Below are 23734 nucleotides of genomic sequence, written 5' to 3'. Positions count from 1 at the left end.
CACAGGCTCCGGACGCGCAGGCCCAGCGGCCATGGCTCACGGGCCCAGCCGCTCCGCGGCATATGGGATCCTCCCAGACCGGGGCACGAACCCGTATCCCCTGCATCGGCAGGCGGACTCTCAACCACTGCGCCACCAGGGAGGCCCATATGTCATGTTTATTCTTTAAATAGAAGAGAGGAAGGGATATGCCCAGGAAAATTGTTCTAGTAGCTTCATTCCCTATTACTGTGAGGAGATTGGTGTGGCTGGGGAACGTAGTGAGGGAGCGTCACCAGGATTGCTCAGGTAAAATCTAATATCAATACTTGAGACACTCACACCTCATATCTATAGGAATAACTCCTTTTTTTAGAAGCATCCTTGGGGGATTCCTTCAAGGGAGATCATATCTTCTGATCTCTGCTTGTTCTGACATTGAAACTTTTATTCCCATTACCTTTATATTCCATGTGTCCATCCATGTCCTCTGTCAGTTTTACTCTGAAAAGGTTGGGACTCCTCTTCCTCTTCTACTTGACAGCCAGCTCTACCTAGAGTCTCACCTTTACTTCTGGTCTGGGACTACTTCCTACCACTTAGGGACTAAGAACTGAATATACTTTTCGCTGACTGATCTTGTGCACTATACAGATCTTTTAGTAGAGAGCCTGAGTCACTGAGAGCGAGGCCTGATCTCCATTTTCTCCCTTCTCCTTTCAGTCAAACATGTTCAGACAGGATCACTGGACCATACCAAGCCCATCCCCTCTGGTCCACTGCCTCACTGTGAAAGGTCAAAATGACAGCTCTGAAATGCATCACAGAATGCCAATGAGAAGGGCTGAAGTGGCTGAGGTGGACTAGTTTGAGGTGTTCTGCTTTAAGAAACATAGTAAAGCGTTAGGGCTGAAAACCAGTGAACTAAATTCAGTATTTAATTTCAGATGTTATTGATAACATCCAAGTTTTTGATCACTAATGATATTGTTGACCCTTCAATATTTGGGTTATTTTGTTCTATCAACTGATTAATTATAACCTTAGTCATGTCACTCAAAGTTTTCTCACAGGTTCACTGTAAGTTTATCAGCTTTTACCTAGTTATGCCAGCCCACAATCAACAGAAAGGCTGCTTATCTGCCTGGAGAACATTTATTGAGTCTGGGCACTGGCACATTTTGTGGACAATTGAAGGAAAAACTAAAGAAGCTTTGAAGTTGTAAGTAGAGATTTTAAAACTATAATTATTAGACATGAAATTCAGGTATTAAAAAAAGGGATTTATGCATGATTGTTCAAACAGAGGCTTAATTCATTGCAATACACCACATAATTATACCAAATCGCCAGGGAAACAATATGAAGAATCAAGGCTGCTATAATGTTCAAATAGAAATTAAATGAAAGGTTCAGCTCACAAAAGTAGTATCAGATGATCATCTCAGTTATGATTGCTGGGCAGATACTCTCATACCAGGTAGATCACGTTGAGGCTTTTTGCTTTTAAATACCAGTTCAACTGGCTACACATTCCACACGATGCAGACACTCTTCAGAGGATAAAGGTAATAAGGAAGTGACATTCTGCCTCTCCCACAGGTGTATACAGAGTAGTATAACATGTCTGAGTTTTGCTTTAGGTTAAAAATCAGAAGAGGACTATCCCTCGGAATAGATTAAATCACTCCCATTAATTTCAGAATATAACTGGCAGGGTCAAAGAGGAAAATAGTAAAAATTTGTTGGAGGTATTAAGAAACAAGAAAAGAGGTCTTACAACAGTTACCTTCCATTAAGAGAGAAAAAAGTGCCGTTACGAATTATTTTCCACACATTTTCCAATTGAAAATTTTATAAACAGTTTTGAGACATGATGGGTTTGTATGCTTTTGGGAACTGCGTATAAATTGCTAATATTCTTTTCTTGATCCTCTCTGGGATTTGTGAACATGTTTCTGTTCAGTACTTTGGAGGAATGAGTACTGAAATATCAATGCATGGATAAGTATATGTGCCTATGTTTTTGTATGATGAGCCAGAGGTATCTGTAACTGTTATGTGAATTTTACGAAGCTACTCAGTAGATTTTTACTTAAAAAATAAGAACACATTTAGGCAGAGTCACTACAAATGACCATTCAAAAATGATTTTTCAGAGTGGGAAACAACATAGTGTTGACACTGATGTTTATAAACAATGTTGAGGAGAGATTCATTCTTCGTAGGTTTCACGTTTCTTTCTGTTTTGTATCATTTCCTGTACCTGAGGAGAATGAAAAAGAATTTTTTCCACTTGCAGTTTTGGTCTACTTGGAGTTACCTTATCTTGTAAGGTTAAAATATGTAGACATCTAAAATACTGAAGTCCTTTAAAATTTTTGCTATCTTGTGGCTTTACATATTATCTTACTGTAAATTTAATTTGCAGGTTTCCTGACTGTTAAAGATGCTCAACAGATTGTCATGTAAAAAATAAATAAATAAAAATAAAATAAAATAAAATAAAATAAAATAAAATAAAATAAGAAGTCCTTGTACTGACTTGGTACAAATAATTTAGACTTTGATAAGTCACGAATACGTGTTGTAATATCTAGGGACACCATTAAAAATATTAAGAAGGTTATTAGGGCAGTGACCTTATTCTGTATGATACTGTAATTATAGATACATATCATATACATCTGTCAAAACCTATAGAATGTACAACACAAAGAGACTTTATTGTAAACCATGGACTTTAGTTAACAATAATACATCAAACCGGCTGATCAACTGCAACAAATCTACCACACTAATGCAAGATGTTAATAATAGGGGAAGTGGGGGAAGGAGAGGGAGTAAATGGGAACTCACTGTACTTTCTGCTCAAATTTTCTGTAAGCCTAAAACCATTCTAAAAAATAAAGTATATTAATTTTTAAAAATCACCCCAATGTGAAACCAAAAAAAAAAAAGATTAAGAGAGTATAACTTCTAAATAGAGAGAAAAATGGAACAATAAAAGAAGATAAAAAGTAGAGGAAAAGAAACAAAACAGGCAGGACAAATAGCATATGGTAGGACAATAGGTTTAAACCCAAATATATCTTTAATAACATCAAATATAAAGGGACTAAATGCTCCAATTAAAAGTTTATCAGATTTGAATAATTATAAAAATTATAATACATGCTATATATAAAAAACTTATCTAAAAAACAAGTTAAAGTTAAAAATAATAAATATATACCATTTAAATATTGACTAAAATAAATCTGGTATAGCTATAACAATATTGAAAGGAGTAGTTAGAGTTCATGTTATACCTCTTAATGATAAAAATTCAATTTACCAGAAAAATATAAGAACTCTAAATTCATATGCACCTAATAACATAGCCTCAATTACATATACACAGCGTAAATTGACAGAACTATAGGAGATAGGCAAATTCACAATAATATTGGACAACTTGAACAACACGTTTAGCAAACCTGATCTAGTGGATATATTTAGACACTTCCCAGTAATTGCAAAATAAATATTTTTTCAACCCCAATTAATTCATTCATGGCAATTAGCCATATGCTGCATCATAAAGCAAGTCAACACATTTCAAAGATTTGAAATCTTGCTCTCTGAGTAAAATGCAATTGACTTAGAAATCATAAACCAAAGGGCAACTAGATATCTAATATTTGATAATTTATGTAAATAATCTAACGTAAAAAAAATCCATAAGTTGAAGAAGAAATCATAATGAAAATTAGAGACTATTTTGAACTAAATAAACTAAAAACACCACACACTTAAATTTATGTGATAAAACCCATATGTATATATTATATATTAAAAAGGAAGATCTCCTTCCTAAATGCAAGAGTAAGCAATAAAAAAATGAATTCTGCAAATAACAGCTATGTATTCATGGATAAAATACAACCCCCACCCACAAAAGAAAAACCCCACAAACCGAAACAAAACAAAAAACCTCACAGCTACCTGAAGGTTCTGGTGACTAAGCAAAGACAGGCAGATTTTGGAGAGGAGTCTAAACTTAGAGCAAGTGACCAAATGGAGCGAATTTCTCATTTTTTGTAATTTTGACCCAATGACATTCATGACTCACAGACATAGCTATGGCTACACAAGAATGCCTCAAACTGTGACAGAAAGCCCCCTGTCTTTCTGGATGGAAGAATTACAGGAAGTAGACTGGTCAAATATGGCTAGATGCTGAAGAGTGAGGGGAAATCCTAGAAGAGGGGAGGAGATTCCTTAATTCTGTGCATGAACTCTGCACGAGCCTCAGGTTGACTTCTGAATCATGCATTCATAGGACAGATTCAAAGTAGTAGTAGGCTTAAGGAACTGACCTGAGCTATGACCACAGAAGGCAAGAGAGAGAGCTTACAATTCAAATCTAACCATGTTAACTGCCAGCTAAAACAAAAACAACACCATCACTTGTCAGAGGAGTATGACAGAACTCAAGTCCACACAGCATAATATTCACAGTGTTAAGGATACAATTGAAATTATCCTAGTTGTAGAAAACCAAGAGAATGCTACTCATTTTAAATGGAAAAGATAACTTTAACTTCTTCCTTTCTGATTTGGAAGCCTCTTATTTTTTATTAAAAATTGTTTGTTTGTTTGTTTATTTATGCCTAATTGCTCTGGCTAGGACTTCCAGTACTATGTTGAATAAAAGTGGCAAGAGTGGGCATTTTGTCTTATTTCTGACCTTAGAGATAAAGCTTTCAGGTTTTTACCACTGAGTGTGATGTTGGCTGTGGGCTTTTCGTATATGGCCTTTATTATGTTGAGGTAACCTCCTTCTCTTCTTAGTTTGTTGAGTTTTTATCATGAAAGGGTGATGAATTTTGTCAAATGCTTTTTCTAGATCTCTTGAGACAATCATGTAATTTTTATCCTTTATTCTGTTAATGTGGTGTATCACATGAATCGATTTTCATATGTTGAACGACCCTTGCATCCCAGCGATAAATCCAACCTGGTCATGTGGTATGATCTTTTTTATTTATTTATTTATTTATTTTGCGGTACGTGGCCCTCTCACTGTTGCGGCCTCTCCCGTTGCGGAGCACAGGCTCTGGACGCACAGGCTCAGCGGCCATGGCTCACGGGCCCAGCCGCTCCGCGGCATGTGGGTTCTTCCTGGACTGGGGCACGAACCCGCGTCCCCTGCATCGGCAGGCGGACTCTCAACCACTGCGCCACCAGGGAAGCCTGTGGTATGATCTTTTTAATGTTCTGTTGGATTTGGTTTGCTAGTATTTGTGTTGAGGATTTTTGCATCTATATTCAACAGGAATCTTGGCCTGTAATTTTCTTTTCTTGTGTTTTTGTCTCTGGTATCAGGTAGTGCTGGCCTCACAAAACGAATTTGAAGTGTTCCCTCCTCTTCAATTTTTTGGGAAGATTTTGAGAAAAATTTATATAAATTCTTCTTTAAATGTTTGATAAGAGTTCACCATGAAGCCATCTGGTCCTGGGCTTTTTCTTTGTTGGGAGGTTTTTGGTTACTCAACCTCCATGCTAGTTAAAGGTCTATTCAGCCTTTTTATTTCTTTATGACTTAGTCTTTTTTTTTTTTAACATCTTTATTGGTATAATTGCTTTACAATGGTGTGTTAGTTTCTGCTTTATAACAAAGTGAATCAGCTATACATATACACACATCCCCATATCTCCTCCCTCTTGCATCTCCCTCCCACCCTCCCTATCCCACCCCTCTAGGTGGTCACAAAGCACTGAGCTGATCTCCCTGTGCTATGTGGCTGCTTCCCACTAGCTATCCTTTTTACATTTGGTAGTGTATATATGTCCATGCCACTCTCTCACTTCGTCCCAGCTTACCCTTCCTCCTCCCTGTGTCCTCAAGTCCATTCTCTACGTCTGCGTCTTTATTCCTGTCCTGCCCCTAGGTTCTTCAGAATCTTTTTTTTTTTTTAGATTCCATATATATGTTATGACTTAGTCTTGTCAGTTGTATGTTTCTAGTAATTTATCCATTTCTTCTAGGTTATCCAGTTTGTCGGCATATAATGAATTGTTCATAGTATTCTCATAATCTTTTTAATTTCTGTGGCATCAGTTATAATGTCTCTTCTTTCACTTCTGACTTTGAGTTGCCTCCCTTTTTTGTCTAGCTAAGTGTTTGGCAATTTTGTTTATCTTTTTTTAAAAAAAAACTTAGTTTCATTTTTTTTTTTGTTTTCCTATTTTCTATTTCATTTATTTCTGCTCTAATCTTTGTTATTTCCTTCCTTCTTCTGACTTTGGGCTTAGTTCATTCTTCCTTTCCTACCTCCTTGAGGTGTAAAATTAGTTTATTTGAGAGATTTCTTTTTTAATGTGTTTATTGCTATGAAATTCCTTCTTAGAACTCTTTTTGCCACATTCAATAAATTTTGGAATGTGTTTTCATTTTCATTTGTCTTGAGGTATTTTCTAATTTCCTTTTTAATTTTTTTAATTGAATGAAAGATTCTTTAAATTCTATAGTGTTTTACAATTTTCAAAAGTTTCACACACATGATTTCATATAATCCCCAAATAACCCTTTCTCCCCCACCCATATATTGTCCCTCCCCACTTCTCACTCCCCACTGGTAACCATAAGTTTATTCTCTATATCACATTAACCAAGATTGACCATATACTGGGCCAAAAATAAGTTTCAGTGAATTGAAAAATATTGAAATTGTACACAGCACAATAAAACTAAACTGGAAATCAATAATAATGACATATCTAGAAATCCCTCAAATATTTGGAAATTAAACAACACAATTCTAAGTAAAGAACTGGTCAAAGAAGAAATCACAAGACAAATTAGAAAATATTTTGAATTGAATGATAATAAAAACATGACATATCAAAATTTGTGAGATGCAACTAAAGCAGTGCCTAGAGGGAAACATTTTTAAATGTCTATATGAGAAAAGAAGAAAGGTGTAAAATCAACAATCTAAGGCCTGACCTTTAGAAGCTAGAAAAAAAGAGCAAAGTAAACCAGAATTAGGAAGAGGAAAGGACATGATGAAGATAAGCACAAAAAGTAATGGAAATAAAAAGATAATAATCAACAAAACCAAAAGCTGGTTCTTTGAAAAGATCAACAAAAGTGATTAATCCCTAGCTAGATTGATTAAGAGAACACAACTCACATGAGAGGGATTCAACCTGCTGTCCTTGGCTTTGAAGATACAGAAGGGGGATCATAAGTCAAAGAATGCAGTGGCCACTAGAAATTGGGAAAGGTCCTGAGCTTATAGCCAACAGGTAATGGGATCTTGGTCCTACAAACACAGGAAGTGAATTCTGCCAATAACCCAAATGAGTAGGAAATGGATTCTCCTCTTAGAGCCTCCAGAAAGGAACACAGCCTGGCCTGCCAACACCTTGATTTTAGTATAGGTAGACCTGTATCAGACCTCTGATCTACAGAACTATTAGAAATTTGTGTTGATTGAAGCCACTAAGTTTGTAATAATTTGTTACAGCATCAAAAGAAAATGAATACAATACCATACACAAAAAATAACTACACATGGATCATAGACCTAAGCTTTAAAGTGACAATGATAAGTCTCCTAGAAGAAAACATAGGAGAGTATCTTTGAAATTTGTATTAGGTAAAGATTTCTTAGATAGCACTCAGAAAGTAAAAAACTCTAAAAGGAAAGACTGATGAATCATATTTTATGAAAACTAAAAATGTTTGCTCTTTGAAAGACATTGTAAAGAAAAATCAAAGGAAAGCTACACTATGAGAGAAAATATTTGCCATACACTTACCTGATAACAGACTGGCATATCCAGAATATATAAAAACTTATAGTTCAATCATAAAACAACAACCTAATTTAAAAATGGATTGAAGATTTGCACATACACAAGAGCAGATATATATAAATGGCCAAAAAGTACATGAAAAGCTGTTCAATATTTCTACTAGGGAAAGGCATGTTAAAGCTACAATAAGATATTAGTGGAATGGCTAAAATAAGAAAGGCTGACAGATCAAGACTTGATGAGAAGAAATGGCTGCTTTCAGATTTGGGGCAGGAAAATTATGAGTTTCTTTCTAGAACATCTGGTTATAGCACAAAGCAATGAAGTGATCCAAGATTACGAAGAGTGTTAAAAGTGCTAGGAGTCATCCTCAGAATGTTCCCATTGGCTTCAAACAGTAACATTTGAGCATCATCAAGAATAATAACTGCAAGGGATTGAAATACACAAAACACATTTAAATCTATGAGTTGATAATAATACGAAAAACATGGGTTACCTTTAGACAATTCTATGAAAGATTTTTATTCTGAAAACTGGTAAATAAAGAGAAAGTTAAGTATTTTCTCTGTTTTCCTATGTAATCTATGTCTTAGGGCAACCAAATAGTTGATGAGATGTATTATGACCAATAAATGAAAAAAGAATGATAAAATAAGAACATCACCATGTTTCAATCTCTATTGAATTAACGGGTCAAGCAATGATCATCAATAACTTCTTACAGCAAAAAGATCATCAGTGCTGGATCATTATGCACTGACTTATGGAGACAGACAAGAACATTATGGGGTAGTCTTTATAAGACAAAAAATATTGAACCTGAATGTAAAGAAAACATTAGATATAACTATAATCAGCAATTTACAGAAAATATAGGGTTCCAAAGAACATGATAAGTGACATCATTAGAAAATAATCAGCAAAATCCAGACTAGGAAACTCTTCAGTACAAGTGATCTGGTTACTTCAATAAAAAATACTGTAAAAAAAAAATATATATATAGAAATGAAGGGTGAATCTTTATATAAACTTTATAATGTCCTAGATCTAATATATATATATATATATATTAGATTATAATATATATTAATATATATATATTAGATCTAGGACATTTATCAATCAGTCAAAATTTATGGACCTTGTTCTGATGGAGTTAAAACAACAAAAAGTAGACAACTGGTGAAATACAAATAGTAACTTGTTATTTGATATTAAGGGATCACTGAAAATATTTTAGGTGATGATAGTATTGTGATTAGATTTTTTAAAATTAATTAATTTATTTATTTTTGGCTGTGCTGTGTCTTGGTTGCTGCACGCAGGCTTTCTCTAGTTTCGGTGAGCGGGGGCCACTCCTCGCTGCGGTGTGCGGACTTCTCATTGCAGTGGCCTCTCTTGCTGTGGAGCATGGACTCTAGGTGCATGGGCTTCAGTAGTTGTGGCGCACGGGCTTAGCTGCTCCATGGCAGGTGGGATCTTCCCGGACCAGGGCTCGAAACCATGTCCCCTACATTGGCAGGTGGATTCTTAACCATTTCACCACCAGGGAAGTCCCGTGATTAGATTTTAAAGTCCTTATATTTTATAGATATGTACTGAAATATTTACAAATGACACTATATTATGACTAGGATTTACTTCAAGATAATCTGGGGGGGAGGAAAGGGGGTAAGGTATATATCAAATAAGATAGGCTTGTGGTAATAGTTATAAATAGGAATAATGAGCACATGGAGAGTAAATATACTATTCTCTATTTTTGCATATGTTTGAAATGTTTGATAGTTGAAGAAAATTTTGAGAATTAAATAACATACAAGGAATCTCCAGCAAATATTCTGTCACTTGAAGGAGAAGAGAGAGGAAAAAAAGGGATAGAAGCAATATATGAAAAAATGCTAGCTGAAAAAATTTCAAAACAGATGAAAAACATTAAAACATAAGGGTCTGGAACTTCTATTTCCTCTAAAACCAGATTTCCCTCTTGTTTGAAACAACTAAAAATGGACAACATATAAGAAACAATGGTTTTCAAGATATCAGGCAACAAAGGACAGTGCTCTGTGAAAGTCAGGAAAGAAATGAAGTGAGCCTTATGATTGCTCTACCCTACTGTCTTCAGAAAATTTCCTAGCCTCAGAGTAGGGAAAGTGAACCTGAGAGGAACTCTGCAGATCCCTGAGTTGAGGAGATGGAGCTGAGATCCTGGGGAAAGCAAGGCAGCTATAGTTCACAGGACAGAGTGCCAGAGAGGAGAGAACTGCACAGAAAGAACTCTGGAAATCTGCAGAAGGTCCCCTTCAGGTAATCCCCTGTGTATATATCAGTACATGTGTGTGAGGAAACTACCTGAGGCCATGGAAAGAACCAAGCCAGGAATACTGCCTATTATCACCAGTCAAACTGGAAAAACTTGTGATTCATGGGGCACTGGGTAGAGTACTCGAAAGGGTTTTGCCTCAGTAGTGGGGAATAGTTAGCCCTAGATGAACACTGCTCTGTTTCACTCTAAAAAAATCTTAAAGCAAAATTGGAAAAGATCAGATTGTTTCCAAGTAAATTAGCTGGGTCCTGAAATAAAGCCCAAGAATATACATGAATACAAAAAAATACAGCACCTACTAAGGTAAAATTCATAATATCTTGCACCAATCAAAAATTACCTGGCATACACCTAACTATTACAAAGTTATATGTCAATTATATCACAATTAAAAAATTACCAGGCATAAAAACAAGCAGCAAAAAGTTATTATAACTATATTCTCTTAAGTTCAAGGAAGTTAAGTAAAGATACTGACACTATAGAAAAGACACAAATAAACTGGGGATAAAAACTACAAAATTTATAATGTATGCAATGAAAAATACACTGGCAGTTTATTATTAATGGTACTGTAGACACTGCAGAAGAAAAGATCAGTAAACTTGAAGACATAGCAATAAAAAATATCCAAAATGATATAGAGGGGAAAAAAGGAATTAAAAAACATTAACAGAGCATCAGGGAGTTGTGAGACAACTTCAGCTGCCCCAACATATGTGTAACTGGAGCTCCCAGAGGAGAGGGCTGGGATAAAAAAATGTTTGAAGAAATAGTGGCTAACAAATTTCCAAATATGCTGAATACTGTAAGCCCACAGTTCTTAGAAGTTCAAAGCACCACAACACAAGAAACATGAAGAAAACTACAACAATACCACTTTAAGTAGGAGTGTAAACTGGTCTGAGTACTTTGGAAAACTTTGGAGCAGCAATCTTTTAAAGCTGAACTTATGTCAATAACCTGTTACTTAGCAATTACATTTCTAGGTCTGAACCCAATAGAAATGCATGCACTTGTGCACCAAGAGACAAGTACGTGAATGTTCACTGCAGCCTTATTCACAACAACCAAAAAACTGAAAACAACCAAATGTCTAACTCATAATAGAGGATACAGAAATGAAAAGGAATGAATAATATGCACAAGATGAAAGAATCTCACAAACATACTGTTGCTCAAAATAAGCCAGCCCCCGAATAGCACAGTGATCTGATCCCATTTATACAAAATCTAAAAAAAGTCAAACTAAAAGTCAGAATAGTGGTTATTTTCTAGAAGAGAAAGAGTAGTGATTGGAAACAGGTACCATGTGGGATTCTGAGGAGCTGGTAACTTTCAATCTTTTGGTGGTTTCATAGCTCTATTTAATTAGTCAAGTTGTACAGTTTTGATCTCTGTAATTTTCTGTATGTGTGCTTGAAAAGTTTTAAAAATGCAAATAAATATATTTTACCACATTAACAGCAGAAGGGAGAAAATCATACAATCACCTCAATAGATATAGAAAAATAATTTGATAAAATTTAATAATTCATGATAAAAACTCTCAGAAAACAGACTATAAGGAAACTGCCCTAATATGATTAGTAGTATTTATAAAACACAATAAACACCATAGTTAATGGTTAAATAGGGAACTTTTTTCTTTTTCTTTTCTTTTTTTTTTTTTTTAGGATTGAGAGCCAGCAATGTGAACCACTGTAGCTATTTGTATTCAACATTAATTCTACTGGAGATCCATAACCACTGTTCTATATCAGTGTTCCAACAGGAACAGCACTTTCAAAATAGAGAAATTCAAAGACAGTTTATTCAAAAAAGGACTATTTAAAAAGAATTAGGCATAAGGTAGTTACAGGAGATAATGCAATAATCCAAAGCTAGTAAAAACTGAACTAACTTTAGGACTGAAGGTCAAGAGGAGGGAACATTACTATAATTCAGAAGCAAAGAATTATGTAAAGTAAGATACCTTAAGAGAAGCAGTGACTTCCAGACAACTCAGGACAGACAGACTGTGGGGAAAAGGACAGGGGAATAAATCTGACTTCACCCTCTTTCCTCCTTCCAGTCTTTCTCCATGGTTTCCTACTGGCTTAACCCAACTGGAAGTCAGAAGGAATAAGAGCCTATTGATCTAGTCCATACAGATTAGCTTCTCTGCAGGGTAAAGAAGAGAGGAAGGTAGATCTGAAGGGGCAAAGAGAAAATAAATAATACATACAATAAGACAAAAAGAAAGAAAAGGATAAGGATTGGAAAGGTCAAATAAAACTGTCACTATTTGTAAATGATATGATTGTATATGTAGGAATACCCAAAGTATCTACAAATGCATGATTATAATTAATAAGTTGAGTTTAATAAGGTTGCTGCATATGAGATCAACAAAACTGAGCTATATTTCTATATCAGAAATTAGAACCTGAAATTTTAAAAGTTTCTACTTATAATAGCAATAAAAATGATAAAATACCTATGGATATGTCTATCAAAAGATATGTAAAATCTTGGACTTCCCTGGTGGTGCAGTGGTTAAGAATCCGCCTGCCAATGTAGGCCACACGGGCTTGAGCCCCGGTCCAGGAAGATCCCATATGCCGCAGAGCAACTAAGCCTGTGTGCCACAACTACTGAGCCTGAGTGCCACAACTACTGAAGCCCATGCGCCTAGAGTCCGTACTCCGCAACAAGAGAAGCCACCGCAATGAGGAGCCTGTGCACCGCAACAAAGAGTAGCCCCCGTTCACCACAACTAGAAAAAGCCCGCATGCAACAACGAAAACCCAACACAGCCAGAAGTCGAATAAATAAATTTAAAAAAAAGATATGTAAAACCTTTATGCAAATAATAACTATACTGGAAGAAATTAAAGACCTAGATAAATGGAGAGGATAAAGCTTATTGTTTCAAGCTGGTACTTCTCCCCAAATTGATCAACAGAGCCAATGCAATCCCCCCCAAAATCCCATCAGCGTTTGCTAGTGTGTGTGTGTGTAACCTGACAAATACTTCTAAATGCTGAAATGGAAATTCACAGACCTAAAACATCCAAGATATCTTAAAAGAAGAATAAGATGTGAGGACTTGCTCTGATAGATACTAAGACTTATCATGAGGCATTCTAATTAAGAGATTCTTGTAGTGGAGCAAGGATCAACAAATATACTATAGGAATCAAATAAAAAGCAGTGCGGAAAGTACTGTCTTCATATAAGGTGCTTGGTCAGTTGGATGTCTGCTTGGAAGAAAATAAAACTTGACCCCACCTCACATCCTACACAAAATCAATTCCAGATTGATTGGATATAAATGTAAAACAAATAAAATTTAAAAACAAAATAAAACCAAATGCTCCCCCCCACGAAAACAACCCCATAAACAAACTTCTACAAGATAATACAGGGACTATGATGAGGAGCTTGGACTAAGGAGAGACTTCTAAAATAGTACACCAGAAGTAATAAGATTATTAAATTTGACTATGTAAAAATTCAGAATTCCTGTTCATCAAAAGATACCTTTAAGAGATAAAATAGAAGGCAGAGAGATACCTGGGAGAAGATACCTGCAACAAAGAGTTCATAACCAGAATATATAGAAAACTGTTACAAATGATTAAAAAAAGACAAACAATACAATAGAAAAGAAGTATTTCCAAATGGCCAATAAACAAATGAAAAGGTATGCAACTGCTTCAGTACTCAGGAAAAACAAGTTGAACCTGCAATGATTTATTACTGTTTATACATTAAAAAGGCTAATGCTGTGGACTTCCCTGGTGGCGCAGTGGTTGAGAGTCCGCCTGCTGATGCAGGGGACATGGGTTCGTGCCCCGGTCCAGGAAGATCCCACATGCCACGGAGCGGCTAGGCCCGTGAGCCATGGCCTCTGAGCCTGCACGTCCAGAGCCTGTGTTCCGCAACGGGAGAGGCCACAACAGTGAGAGGCCCGCATACCACAAAAAAAAAAAAAAAAAAAAAAGGCTAATGCTGAAAATACTGATAATACTAAGTGTTGGGTGTAAGTGATAAGGATGTAAGACAACTGGAACTCTAAAATACACTGCTATTGGGAGTGTAAATTGGTACAATTGCTTTGGAAAATTGTTTGAAATACTCTACTAGAGCTGATCAAACACATACCTGACAATCCAGCATTCTCTCTTGTGGGTATACACCCAAGAGATATGTGTGTATATGTGCACCAAGAGACACGCACATGAAAGTTCCTAGGAAAAATTTTTGTAATAGCTCCAAGCTGGAAATAACCTGAAGGTTTACATCTATCACAGAAAGGATAAATTGTGGCGTTTCATACAATGAGTACTATACAGCAATGAAAACGAATGAACTACAGCCACACACAACAGCACGGATTAATCTCACAGACATATTTTGAGAAGAAGAATGAACCAATGAGTCCCTACTACATGGTTCCCTTTATATAAAGTTTAAAAGGTTGACAAGCCTACACAGATATAGAGAACAAGCTAGTGGTTACCAGTGGTGGGGGGCAAACTACTGGGTGTAAGATAGGCTCAGGGATGTATTATACAACATGGGGAGCAGAGCCAGTATTTTGTAACAAGTGTAGATGGAAAGTAGCCTTTTAAAATTGCATGAAAAATTAAAAAAACATTTTTAAAGTCTCAAAAGTAAAGCTTTTGGCTCTAGAAGTCATGCTCTTAACCACCAAAAAAAAAAAAAAAATGAAATTTAAAAATAAATTTTAAAAAAGCTGACAAGTCTAAACCAAAGTGTTTCATGATTCATGTTTCATGGTAGAATTATAAAGAAAAGTGAGAATGTCATTATTGTAAAATTCAGAATAATAGTCCCTTTGTGGGGAGTGATAACCATGAAGAAAAGAAAGGGGGCTTCTCAGATGCTGGCAATGTTTTAATTTTTTTTTTAACTTGAATGGTAGTTACAGGTGTGCTCACTTCATGATAATTCACTGAGTTGTATATGTTTTGTCCACTTGTATGGGTGCTATACTTTATAATGAACAGAATAACAAGCTTGTTCTTTTTTTCCTATTCCATACCTGGCACAGCATAAAACTCAGGGGGTCTTCTGGCTTTTCATAGACTAGGTTTTCAGTGATCTTCTGAGAGAGAGAGAGAGAGAAAGGCATCACATTATGGTTCTGAGCTAAAGCTATATGGTCAGGTTATACCTGAAGCAATCTTTTACATTAACCTAACATGTACCATAGCATTTTAAAGAAATTCGTATATCTCTACATAGTGACAAATTACTTTCTTACTGCTGATAAATTTGGGCAAATTAAGGTAAAATATGGAGGGATTAAAAATTTAGGAATAAATAGTAATGTATATTTTTCTAGAGTTTTTTCAAAGAGTTTTGGAGAAAGATTTTTTTTTTTTACAAGCAAACCCACCTTCCCTTCTCGAGATTTTTTTTTTGCTTTATAACAAATTTAATCAGTTATACATATACATATGTTCCCATATCCCCTCCCTTTTGCGTCTCCCTCCCACCCTCCCTATCCCACCCCTCCAGGCGGTCACAAAGCACCGAGCTGATCTCCCTGTGCTATGCGGCTGCTTCCCACTAGCTATCTACCTTACGTTTGGTAGTGTATATATGTCCATGCCGCTCTTTCACTTTGTCACAGCTTACCCTTCCCCCTCCCCACATCCTCAAGTCCATTCTCTAGTAGGTCTGTGTCTTTATTCCTGTCTTACCCCTATGTTCTTCATGACATTTTTTTTCTCTTAAATTCCACATATATGTGTCAGCATACAGTATTTGTCTTTCTCTTTCTGACTTACTTCACTCTGTATGACAGACTCTAGGTCCATCCACCTCATTACAAATAGCTCAATTTCATTTCTTTTTATGGCTGAGTAATATTCCATTGTATATATGTGCCACATCTTCTTTACCCATTCATCTGATGATGGACACTTAGGTTGTTTCCATCTCCGGGCTATTGTAAATAGGGCTGCTATGAACATTTTGGTGCATGTCTCTTTTTGAATTATGGTTTTCTCAGGGTATATGCCCAGTAGTGGGATTGCTGGGTCATATGGTAGCTCTATTTGTAGTTTTTTAAGGAACCTCCATACCGTTCTCCATAGTGGCTGTACCAATTCACATTCCCACCAGCAGTGCAAGAGTGTTCCTTTTTTTCCACACCCTCTCCAGCATTTATTGTTTCTAGATTTTTTGATGATGGCCATTCTGACTGGTGTGAGATGATATCTCATTGTAGTTTTGATTTGCATTTCTCTAATGAGCAAAGATGTTGAGCATCCTTTCATGTGTTTGTTGACAGTCTGTATATCTTCTGTGGGGAAATGTCTATTTAGGTCTTCTGCCCATTTTTGGATTGGGTTGTTTGTTTTTTTGTTATTGAGCTGCATGAGGTGCTTATAAATTTTGGAGATTAATCCTTTGTCAGTTGCTTCATGTACAAATATTTTCTCCCATTCTGAGGGTTGTCTTTTGGTCTTGTTTATGGTTTCCTTTGCTGTGCAAAAGCTTTGAAGTTTCATTAGGTCCCATGTGTTTATTTTTGTCTTTATTTCCATTTCTCTAGGAGGTGGGTCAAAAAGGATCTTGCTGTGATTTATGTCATAGAGTGTTCTGCCTATGTTTTCCTCTAGGAGTTTGATAGTGTCTGGCCTTACATTTAGGTCTTTAATCCATTTTGAGCTTATTTTTGTGTATGGTGTTAGGGAGTGATCTAATCTCATACTTTACATGTCCCTATCCAGTTTTCCCAGCACCACTTATTGAAGAGACTGTCCTTTCTCCACTGTACATTCCTGCCTCCTTTATCAAAGATAAGGTGACCATATGTCCGTGGGTTTATCTCTGGGCTTTCTATCCTGTTCCATTGATCTATCTTTCTGTTTTTGTGCCAGTACCATACTGTCTTGATTACTGTAGCTTTGTAGTATAGTCTGAAGTCAGGGAGCCTGATTCCTCCAGCTCCGTTTTTTGTTCTCAAGATTGCTTTGGCTATTCGGGGTCTTTTGTGTTTCCATACAAATTGTGAAATATTTTGTTCTAGTTCTGTGAAAAATGCCAGTGGTAGTTTGATAGGGATTGCATTGAATCTGTAGATTGCTTTGGGTAGTAGAGTCATTTTCACAATGTTGATTCTTCCAATCCAAGAACATGGTACATCTCTCCATCTATTTGTATCATCTTTAATTTCTTTCATCAGTGTCTTATAATTTTCTGCATACAGGTCTTTTGTCTCCTTAGGTAGGTTTATTCCTAGATATTTTATTCTTTTTGTTGCAATGGTAAATGGGAGTGTTTCCTTGATTTCACTTTCAGATTTTTCATCATTAGTATATAGGAATGCCAGAGATTTCTGTGCATTAATTTTGTATCCTGCAACTTTACCAAATTCATTGATTAGCTCTAGTAGTTTTCTGGTAGCATCTTTAGGATTCTCTATGTATAGTATCATGTCATCTGCAAACAGTGACAGCTTTACTTCTTCTTTTCCCATTTGGATTCCTTTTATTTCCTTTTCTTCTCTGACTGCTGTGGCTAAAACTTCCAAAACTATGTTGAATAAGAGTGGTGAGAGTGGGCAACCTTGTCTTGTTCCTGATCTTAGTGGAAATGGTTTCAGTTTTTCACCATTGAGGACGATGCTGGCTGTGGGTTTGTCATATATGGCCTTTATTATGTTGAGGAAAGTTCCCTCTATGCCTACTTTCTGCAGGGTTTTTATCATAAATGGGTGTTGAATTTTGTCAAAAGCTTTCTCTGCATCTATTAGATGATCATATGGTTTTTCTCCTTCAATTTGTTAATATGGTGTATCACGTTGATTGATTTGCGTATATTGAAGAATCCTTGCATTCCTGGAATAAACCCCACTTGATCATGGTGTATGATCCTTTTAATGTGCTGTTGGATTGTGTTTGCTAGTATTTTGTTGAGGATTTTTGCATCTATATTCATTAGTGATATTGGCCTGTAGTTTTCTTTCTTTGTGACATCCTTGTGGAGAAAGATTTTGAGAATTGTGATTTTGCTAGACTGAGAAATCAATAAATTATTTGCTTTGAAGAATAGTCAAAGAAAAAGTTTTGAATAAAAATTTTAAAACACTGCATGATTTTTACATAGCAACTTCCTTCTAAGGCATTTGATTCTAAAAGGTGAAAATGATTTTCAGTGTTTGTAATAATAAATGAGAAAGAATATAAAAAACTTCAGAGACCCCCTTCCATATGTTTTGCTGTTGTTGAATAACTCAAAAAATTATAATAAAGCAAGAAAAATTCTCACTTGCAGGGAATAACAATAGGGCACATTTCTGGTATAAAATATTCTGGTCTGTTTAATGCATCCACGCTAATTAATTATTTCATATATGTTTCTACTGAACACATATTTATAACTAATTTTTCTGATAACAATGTTCAATGCATAAACATTGTTTTTTCTTGACAGATAAAGAAAACTACTTACAGAACGATTAGAATTCTACTTTCTACAGCTTTCATCCTTGAGTTTAATAATTAGTATTTCTTTGGTTAAAGCCAGAAAATCCAGTCATTAGCATTCTCCCACAAAATGACATTTTAAAGAAAGAAAAGGCATACAGCAGTGTTATTAAAGCAAATATCACTTATCTCTATTTTATATGAGGAAACTGAGATTCACAGAAGTTAGGTAATTTCCTCCAAATCACAAAGATGAGAAGGGACAAAGTTAGCTTGGAGCCCTGGCCTAACAGATTTTAAAATGTGTGCACTTTCCTCTATTTCCTACTTCTTTAAACTTAAATTCTTCCAGTTTAAATGTTTTCATTTGGGGTGGGCCCCCCTTACTTACAACTTTCTAACCACAAAGTTACTTCATGTATATGTCATTATATATGTATATATACCTTGCTGCATAATAATATTAACATAAAAATACACATGTCAAGAGAACAGAAACAAAAACAACCCACAAAACAGCAAAAACTTTATAAATGTGATAACATTTTATAATTCTGTATTGGCCAAGGAACGTTATACTTTAGAGAAGGTTCCAGCCCCATATCCTGAGGTCTATAAAATTTGTAATTTCAAGAATTAGAAGCAACTTTTTCTCCTAAAGAATGTGCTTTCTTAGATGGTCACAGGTTGGTCTTTTTTTTTTTTTTTTTTTTTTTTTGCAGTACGCGGGCCTCTCACCGCCGTGGCCTCTCCCGCCGCGGAGCACAGGCTCTGGATGCGCAGGCTCAGCGGCCATGGCTCACGGGCCCAGCCGCTCTGCGGCATGTGGGATCCTCCCCGACCAGGGCACGAACCGGCGTCCCCTGCATCAGCAGGCGGACTCCCAACCACTGTGCCACCAGGGAAGTCCGGTTGGTTATCTTTTGAAAGTATTATATTCCTGCCTGGAAAGTCTTTTTCTCTCCTTTTCAATTGCCATTATTTTGTCCTTCCTTCCTAGTCTGGCTCAAACTTTAACCCTGGGCCAAATTTTTTCCCTAGCAACCAACCTATCAGATCTCTAATTCCTCTGAAGGGCTTCATATTATGGTAAGGATCATTCATTTGGTGTTTATCATTTACTACTTTTGGTTAATATGTCTTAATGCACTTACTGACTTCTCATTAAGATTATATCCCTTTTATAGCAAATGCCCTTTCTTGTACCTCTTATAAGCCAGGTCAAAGTTTGTCATTTACATTATTATTACTTTAAAACTCACAATTAAAAAAGAGGTTGAGCGGTTTACCTGGAATATTTGCAGAATGTGGTGTTTCTCCATGTATTGCAGTGAAACTTGATAAGGATCTTCATATACTATAGGAGGGAACAGCTTCTTATAAGGTTGATTGTATGCCTGAAAACTCCTTCTTTCCTGGTATTCTGAAATATCAACCTAAAATGGAAATATCCCCCAAGAGAGTCTTTAATGAATTGAAAATCCCCAGGAAGTTTTGTTGCTATTATCAGCGGAATCTGGTATTGATGGGATCTGAACACCAGAAATTAAGAGCAAAGACATTATTATGAGAGACCTGGCTGATTCTCCAGGCAATGTAATGCACCTTAAGTCCTGGGAGGTACCTTAGACATCTCCAATCTACTTCAAATACTTTTCCCTTCACAGAGATTTCCAACTGACTCCAAATTCCTTTCCTTTGGTAGAAGCCCAGAGGGGGAATGACTTAGTGTCCCAGTGTTAGCAGCAGAACCAGGACTTGAAACCCAGGTCTCCCGAATCCTGGTACATTGATCCTTCCTGAATGGCCTTACTTAGTGTAGCAGAGAAGGCAATCCATCTCTTTATTTCCCACCCTTCTCTTGCCCTTCCTGAATCCTATGGGTCACACATACCACAACATGTGCCCTCTTCCTGCATTCTGCCAGACCCCTGGCTTAACCTCCAACCACCCAGGTGGGTATCAAATGCCCCTTTAACCTACAGGCTTGGTTTCCACGGGTTGAGTTTTTTCTTGACTGATGATATAGTCCAATTTGGATGAGATGGAGGGAAATCTTTGGGAGTAGGCTCCGTCTTTTGTTTGGAAAGTACTGGTCAATCTGTGATCAAATGGGATGAATGCATGCAGATCAACTACACTTTCCGTTTCAGTTTCAAGGGAAGCCTTGGATATGCTGCCATCTGTCTGGCCAGGCTCAAATTTGCAGGGTTGTACTCTGAAGTCAGCCTCTTTGTCTTCCTTGTAGCCAAGCTGGTGGAATAATCTATCATCAGACCGGCTACGTTCTCCATAGTCAAACAGGTTGTCTTCTGTGTAATCATCCTCTGCTTCCACTAAATCATCAGCCTGGTCAGATTCACCGCCAGCCTTGTCAGGGTCAGCAGCCTGGTCTTCAGCTGGTTTAGTAGCTTGATCATACATTTTGCGGTGCGTCTTTACAGATGTTCTGTGGTCAGCTTGGTCAGACAATCTATGATCAATCTGTTCAGAAGTTTTTCGCTCAACCAGGCCGGACAATCTACTTTCAATCTGTTGAGAAGCTCTTTGGTCAGCCGGGCGGGACATTCTGTGATCACTCTGCTCAGAGGCTCTTTGTAAAGATGGGACAGATGGTTTACGGTCAATCTCTTCAGAAGCTCTTCTCTCAGCCAGGCTGGACATTCTGTGATCAATCTGCTCAGAAGCCCTTCGTTCAGTCTGTTCAGAAGTACCTTGTTCAGGCAGAGCAGACATCTGGCTGTCAGTCTGTTCAGACTCCACACCACCAGCTTGGCTAGATGCCTTGCTGTCCATCTGTTCTGACATGCTTCGGTTAACCTGATCAGATGCTCTACAATCGGCAACATTAGCATGGTTGGATGCTCTGAGGTCAGCCTGATCAGATGTTCTTTCTCCCATGGATTCATATGCTTTGTGTTCAGCTTGATTAACTACATTGGGTTCAGCCAGGGCAGACACTATCTGGGCAGTCTGGTCAGCTGCTCCGTGATCAGTCTGGTCATCTGCTTCCACTTCATCCTGGTTCTGCCTGTTGTCTTCCTGGTTGTCTGTGTGGCTGTCATTTGGGGACTTGGCTGTACTTTGGTTTTCCGACGATTCCGCCGGAGCCTCTTCTGGAGGCTCTTCCATTTTCTGCCTGGTACCAGACTGGTCTAGATTGCCAGACGCTGTGGGTGGGGCCGGGCCGGGTAGTCTAGGCGACCTTCGGAGCGCACGAGACAACAATACCCGCGGGCTTTGTTTGGACCTCCGAGCTCCAGCTCTTCCGGGCGCGCGGGCGGATGCTGGTGGATGCTGGGAGGTGAGCTGGGGAGCCCCGCCGCTGCCTGGGGAGGGGATGCCTCCGGGCGCCCAGCGTGGATGCGAGTGCAGGGGCGGACACCCTCTCCCAAGAAGTGGTGATGCCCACAGGCTGGCGTCGCCACCGCCCAGTGACCGGGCCTCAGGGCTCTGTGAATCGGTGCCTTAGAGCAGTCCCCTCCCCGTTTTCTTACGGAGGTCCACAGCTGTTTGTGTGAGATAGGATCCAGCAGGTTATCACTCGAACCAACAAAGTGTTAGCGATGAACACGCGTCCAACCACCTGAGGGCGGCAGACCTGAACAGAGGTTACTGTTGCCATCAACGAAATCCACGTTTCATCGGCTACTGACTTTTGTATAACCACAGTTGTATCGCAGAGTATGATATTACTACTGGGCATGTGCTAGTCAATGGTCCTGCTAAATGTTATTTTTCTTTAGACTCTTATCGGCATTGGGGTGATGTGGCCAAATTCTGTGGTTTTTCTTTTAATTAAAAAAACAAAACAAAACAAAAACTTTAAAAAGCCAGCCTTTCCAAAGACTGCCCGTACTGTTCAGTGGTACCAGGAAGGCTTTAGTCCTTCTAACACTCACGTTACCAAAGTCAAACGTATCTTTCTTTCTTCACAGTAAGAGTGTAGAGAGGAGGCTTTTGCTTTCCCTCTCACTCTCATCCCGACACACCCCTTGGCAGTTCATTGCTGCAGGAGCATCCTCTTCTCTGTCTCACGGGACAGGTGAGAAGCTGTTTTCCATCTTCTGTGGGAAGAGCTGTCCTGACTGTGGAAACTCAAGCTCCAAGTGTTTTCTTGCTGAATTAGTCATATATGGTTGGAGGGCTGGAGAGAGGAGAGGAGATCCAGTGAGAATGAGTTCTAAAATCACCCCATCCAAAGGTCTTATAGCAGTAGGGAGGGTTAGGGTTAGGAGCCAGAGTTCCAGAAAGAAAAGGAGTAAGGAAGGTGGGGGAGAGATAGGAGAAGAAATACTTAACAGGTGGGGAATTTGCACTTGATGGTGGTGGCCAGTGGGGTGCATGTTTTGAGATTTGCCCCTCCCTTTTTGAAATAAACCTTAAGAATCCACTTCAGGCCAGCACGCCCTCTACTCTCCGGAGCGGGGTAGTACAGAGGTGGTGAGGCGGGCCAAGGATTGGTAGTCTGATGCCAGATATTCTTTTAATATGGGTTTAATTGCATTCAATAATTAGAGATAAGACTTAAAATCCAAATGCAAATAGTAGTAATTAAGGAGTGAGAGGGAGAGTGCGTACCTTTGGTGCCGTACTTAGGAGCAGAAGGAGAATTTAGATGCACTGAAATAAAATCATTTACCTAACAGTGCCTAGAACATATTTGATGCTCAAGACGAGTTTGTCGGATATAAATATATTAAAGATTTGCCTTATTTATTTATCTAAAAATGTGTGAAGCAAATGGATGCTACGTTTGAAGTAAAATAGGTGATGGTCTATGGTTTGCAACTTCAAAGGGGCATTGGTTTTGTAGATTTGTTTTTCCATTTATAAATTAAATGTAATTATTGTAGAAAAGTAAGAAAAACAAGCATAAATTTTAAAAAATTCCCCAAACACCCCAGGGATAACCTTTATTAACATTTTCATGTATACCCTTCTAAAATTTTTCCCATGCAAATCTATACATCTAATATCTATAGGTATGTGTATATTTTACAAAATGGAATCAAACCATGTAACTGTTCTATCAACTACATTTTCATTTAATGCTATGGTTTAAATGTTCTTCCATGTCAAGAAATGTAATCTAAATTAAAGAGCATTGGCTTTTGGGGCTTCCCTGGTGGCGCAGTGGTTGAGAGTCCGCCTGCCGATGCAGGG

General features: G+C 37.5%; 1 protein-coding gene across 1 annotated transcript; it reads right to left on the bottom strand.

Moving 5' to 3' along the window:
• Positions 1–1774: 1774 nt before the first annotated feature.
• TEX55 (testis expressed 55) lies at positions 1775–21700 on the bottom strand. Its single transcript, XM_060099889.1, has 4 exons — positions 20552–21700; positions 19858–20004; positions 15172–15234; positions 1775–2245 (listed from the first exon to the last, which is right to left on the bottom strand). Exons 1-4 carry the CDS (start codon positions 21698–21700, stop codon positions 2195–2197), a joined length of 1410 nt encoding a protein of 469 aa, XP_059955872.1. The 3' UTR covers positions 1775–2194.
• Positions 21701–23734: the final 2034 nt, after the last annotated feature.

Source organism: Mesoplodon densirostris, chromosome 5 (assembly GCF_025265405.1).
Source record: "Mesoplodon densirostris isolate mMesDen1 chromosome 5, mMesDen1 primary haplotype, whole genome shotgun sequence".
NCBI classification, from domain to species: domain Eukaryota; kingdom Metazoa; phylum Chordata; class Mammalia; order Artiodactyla; family Ziphiidae; genus Mesoplodon; species Mesoplodon densirostris.
This window is presented reverse-complemented; position numbering and strand designations above follow the sequence as displayed.

Excerpts from the sequence above, each read along its gene's own strand:
- TEX55 (XM_060099889.1), bottom strand. The coding sequence starts at position 21,700 with ATGGAAGAGCCTCCAGAAGAGGCTCCGGCGGAATCGTCGGAAAACCAA. Across the intron at positions 20,005-20,551 it reads AACCCGTGGAAACCAAGCCT|GTTGATATTTCAGAATACCA; the intron begins GTAGGTTAAAGG and ends TTTCCATTTTAG. Across the intron at positions 15,235-19,857 it reads ACATTCTGCAAATATTCCAG|AAGATCACTGAAAACCTAGT; the intron begins GTAAACCGCTCA and ends TCTCTCTCTCAG.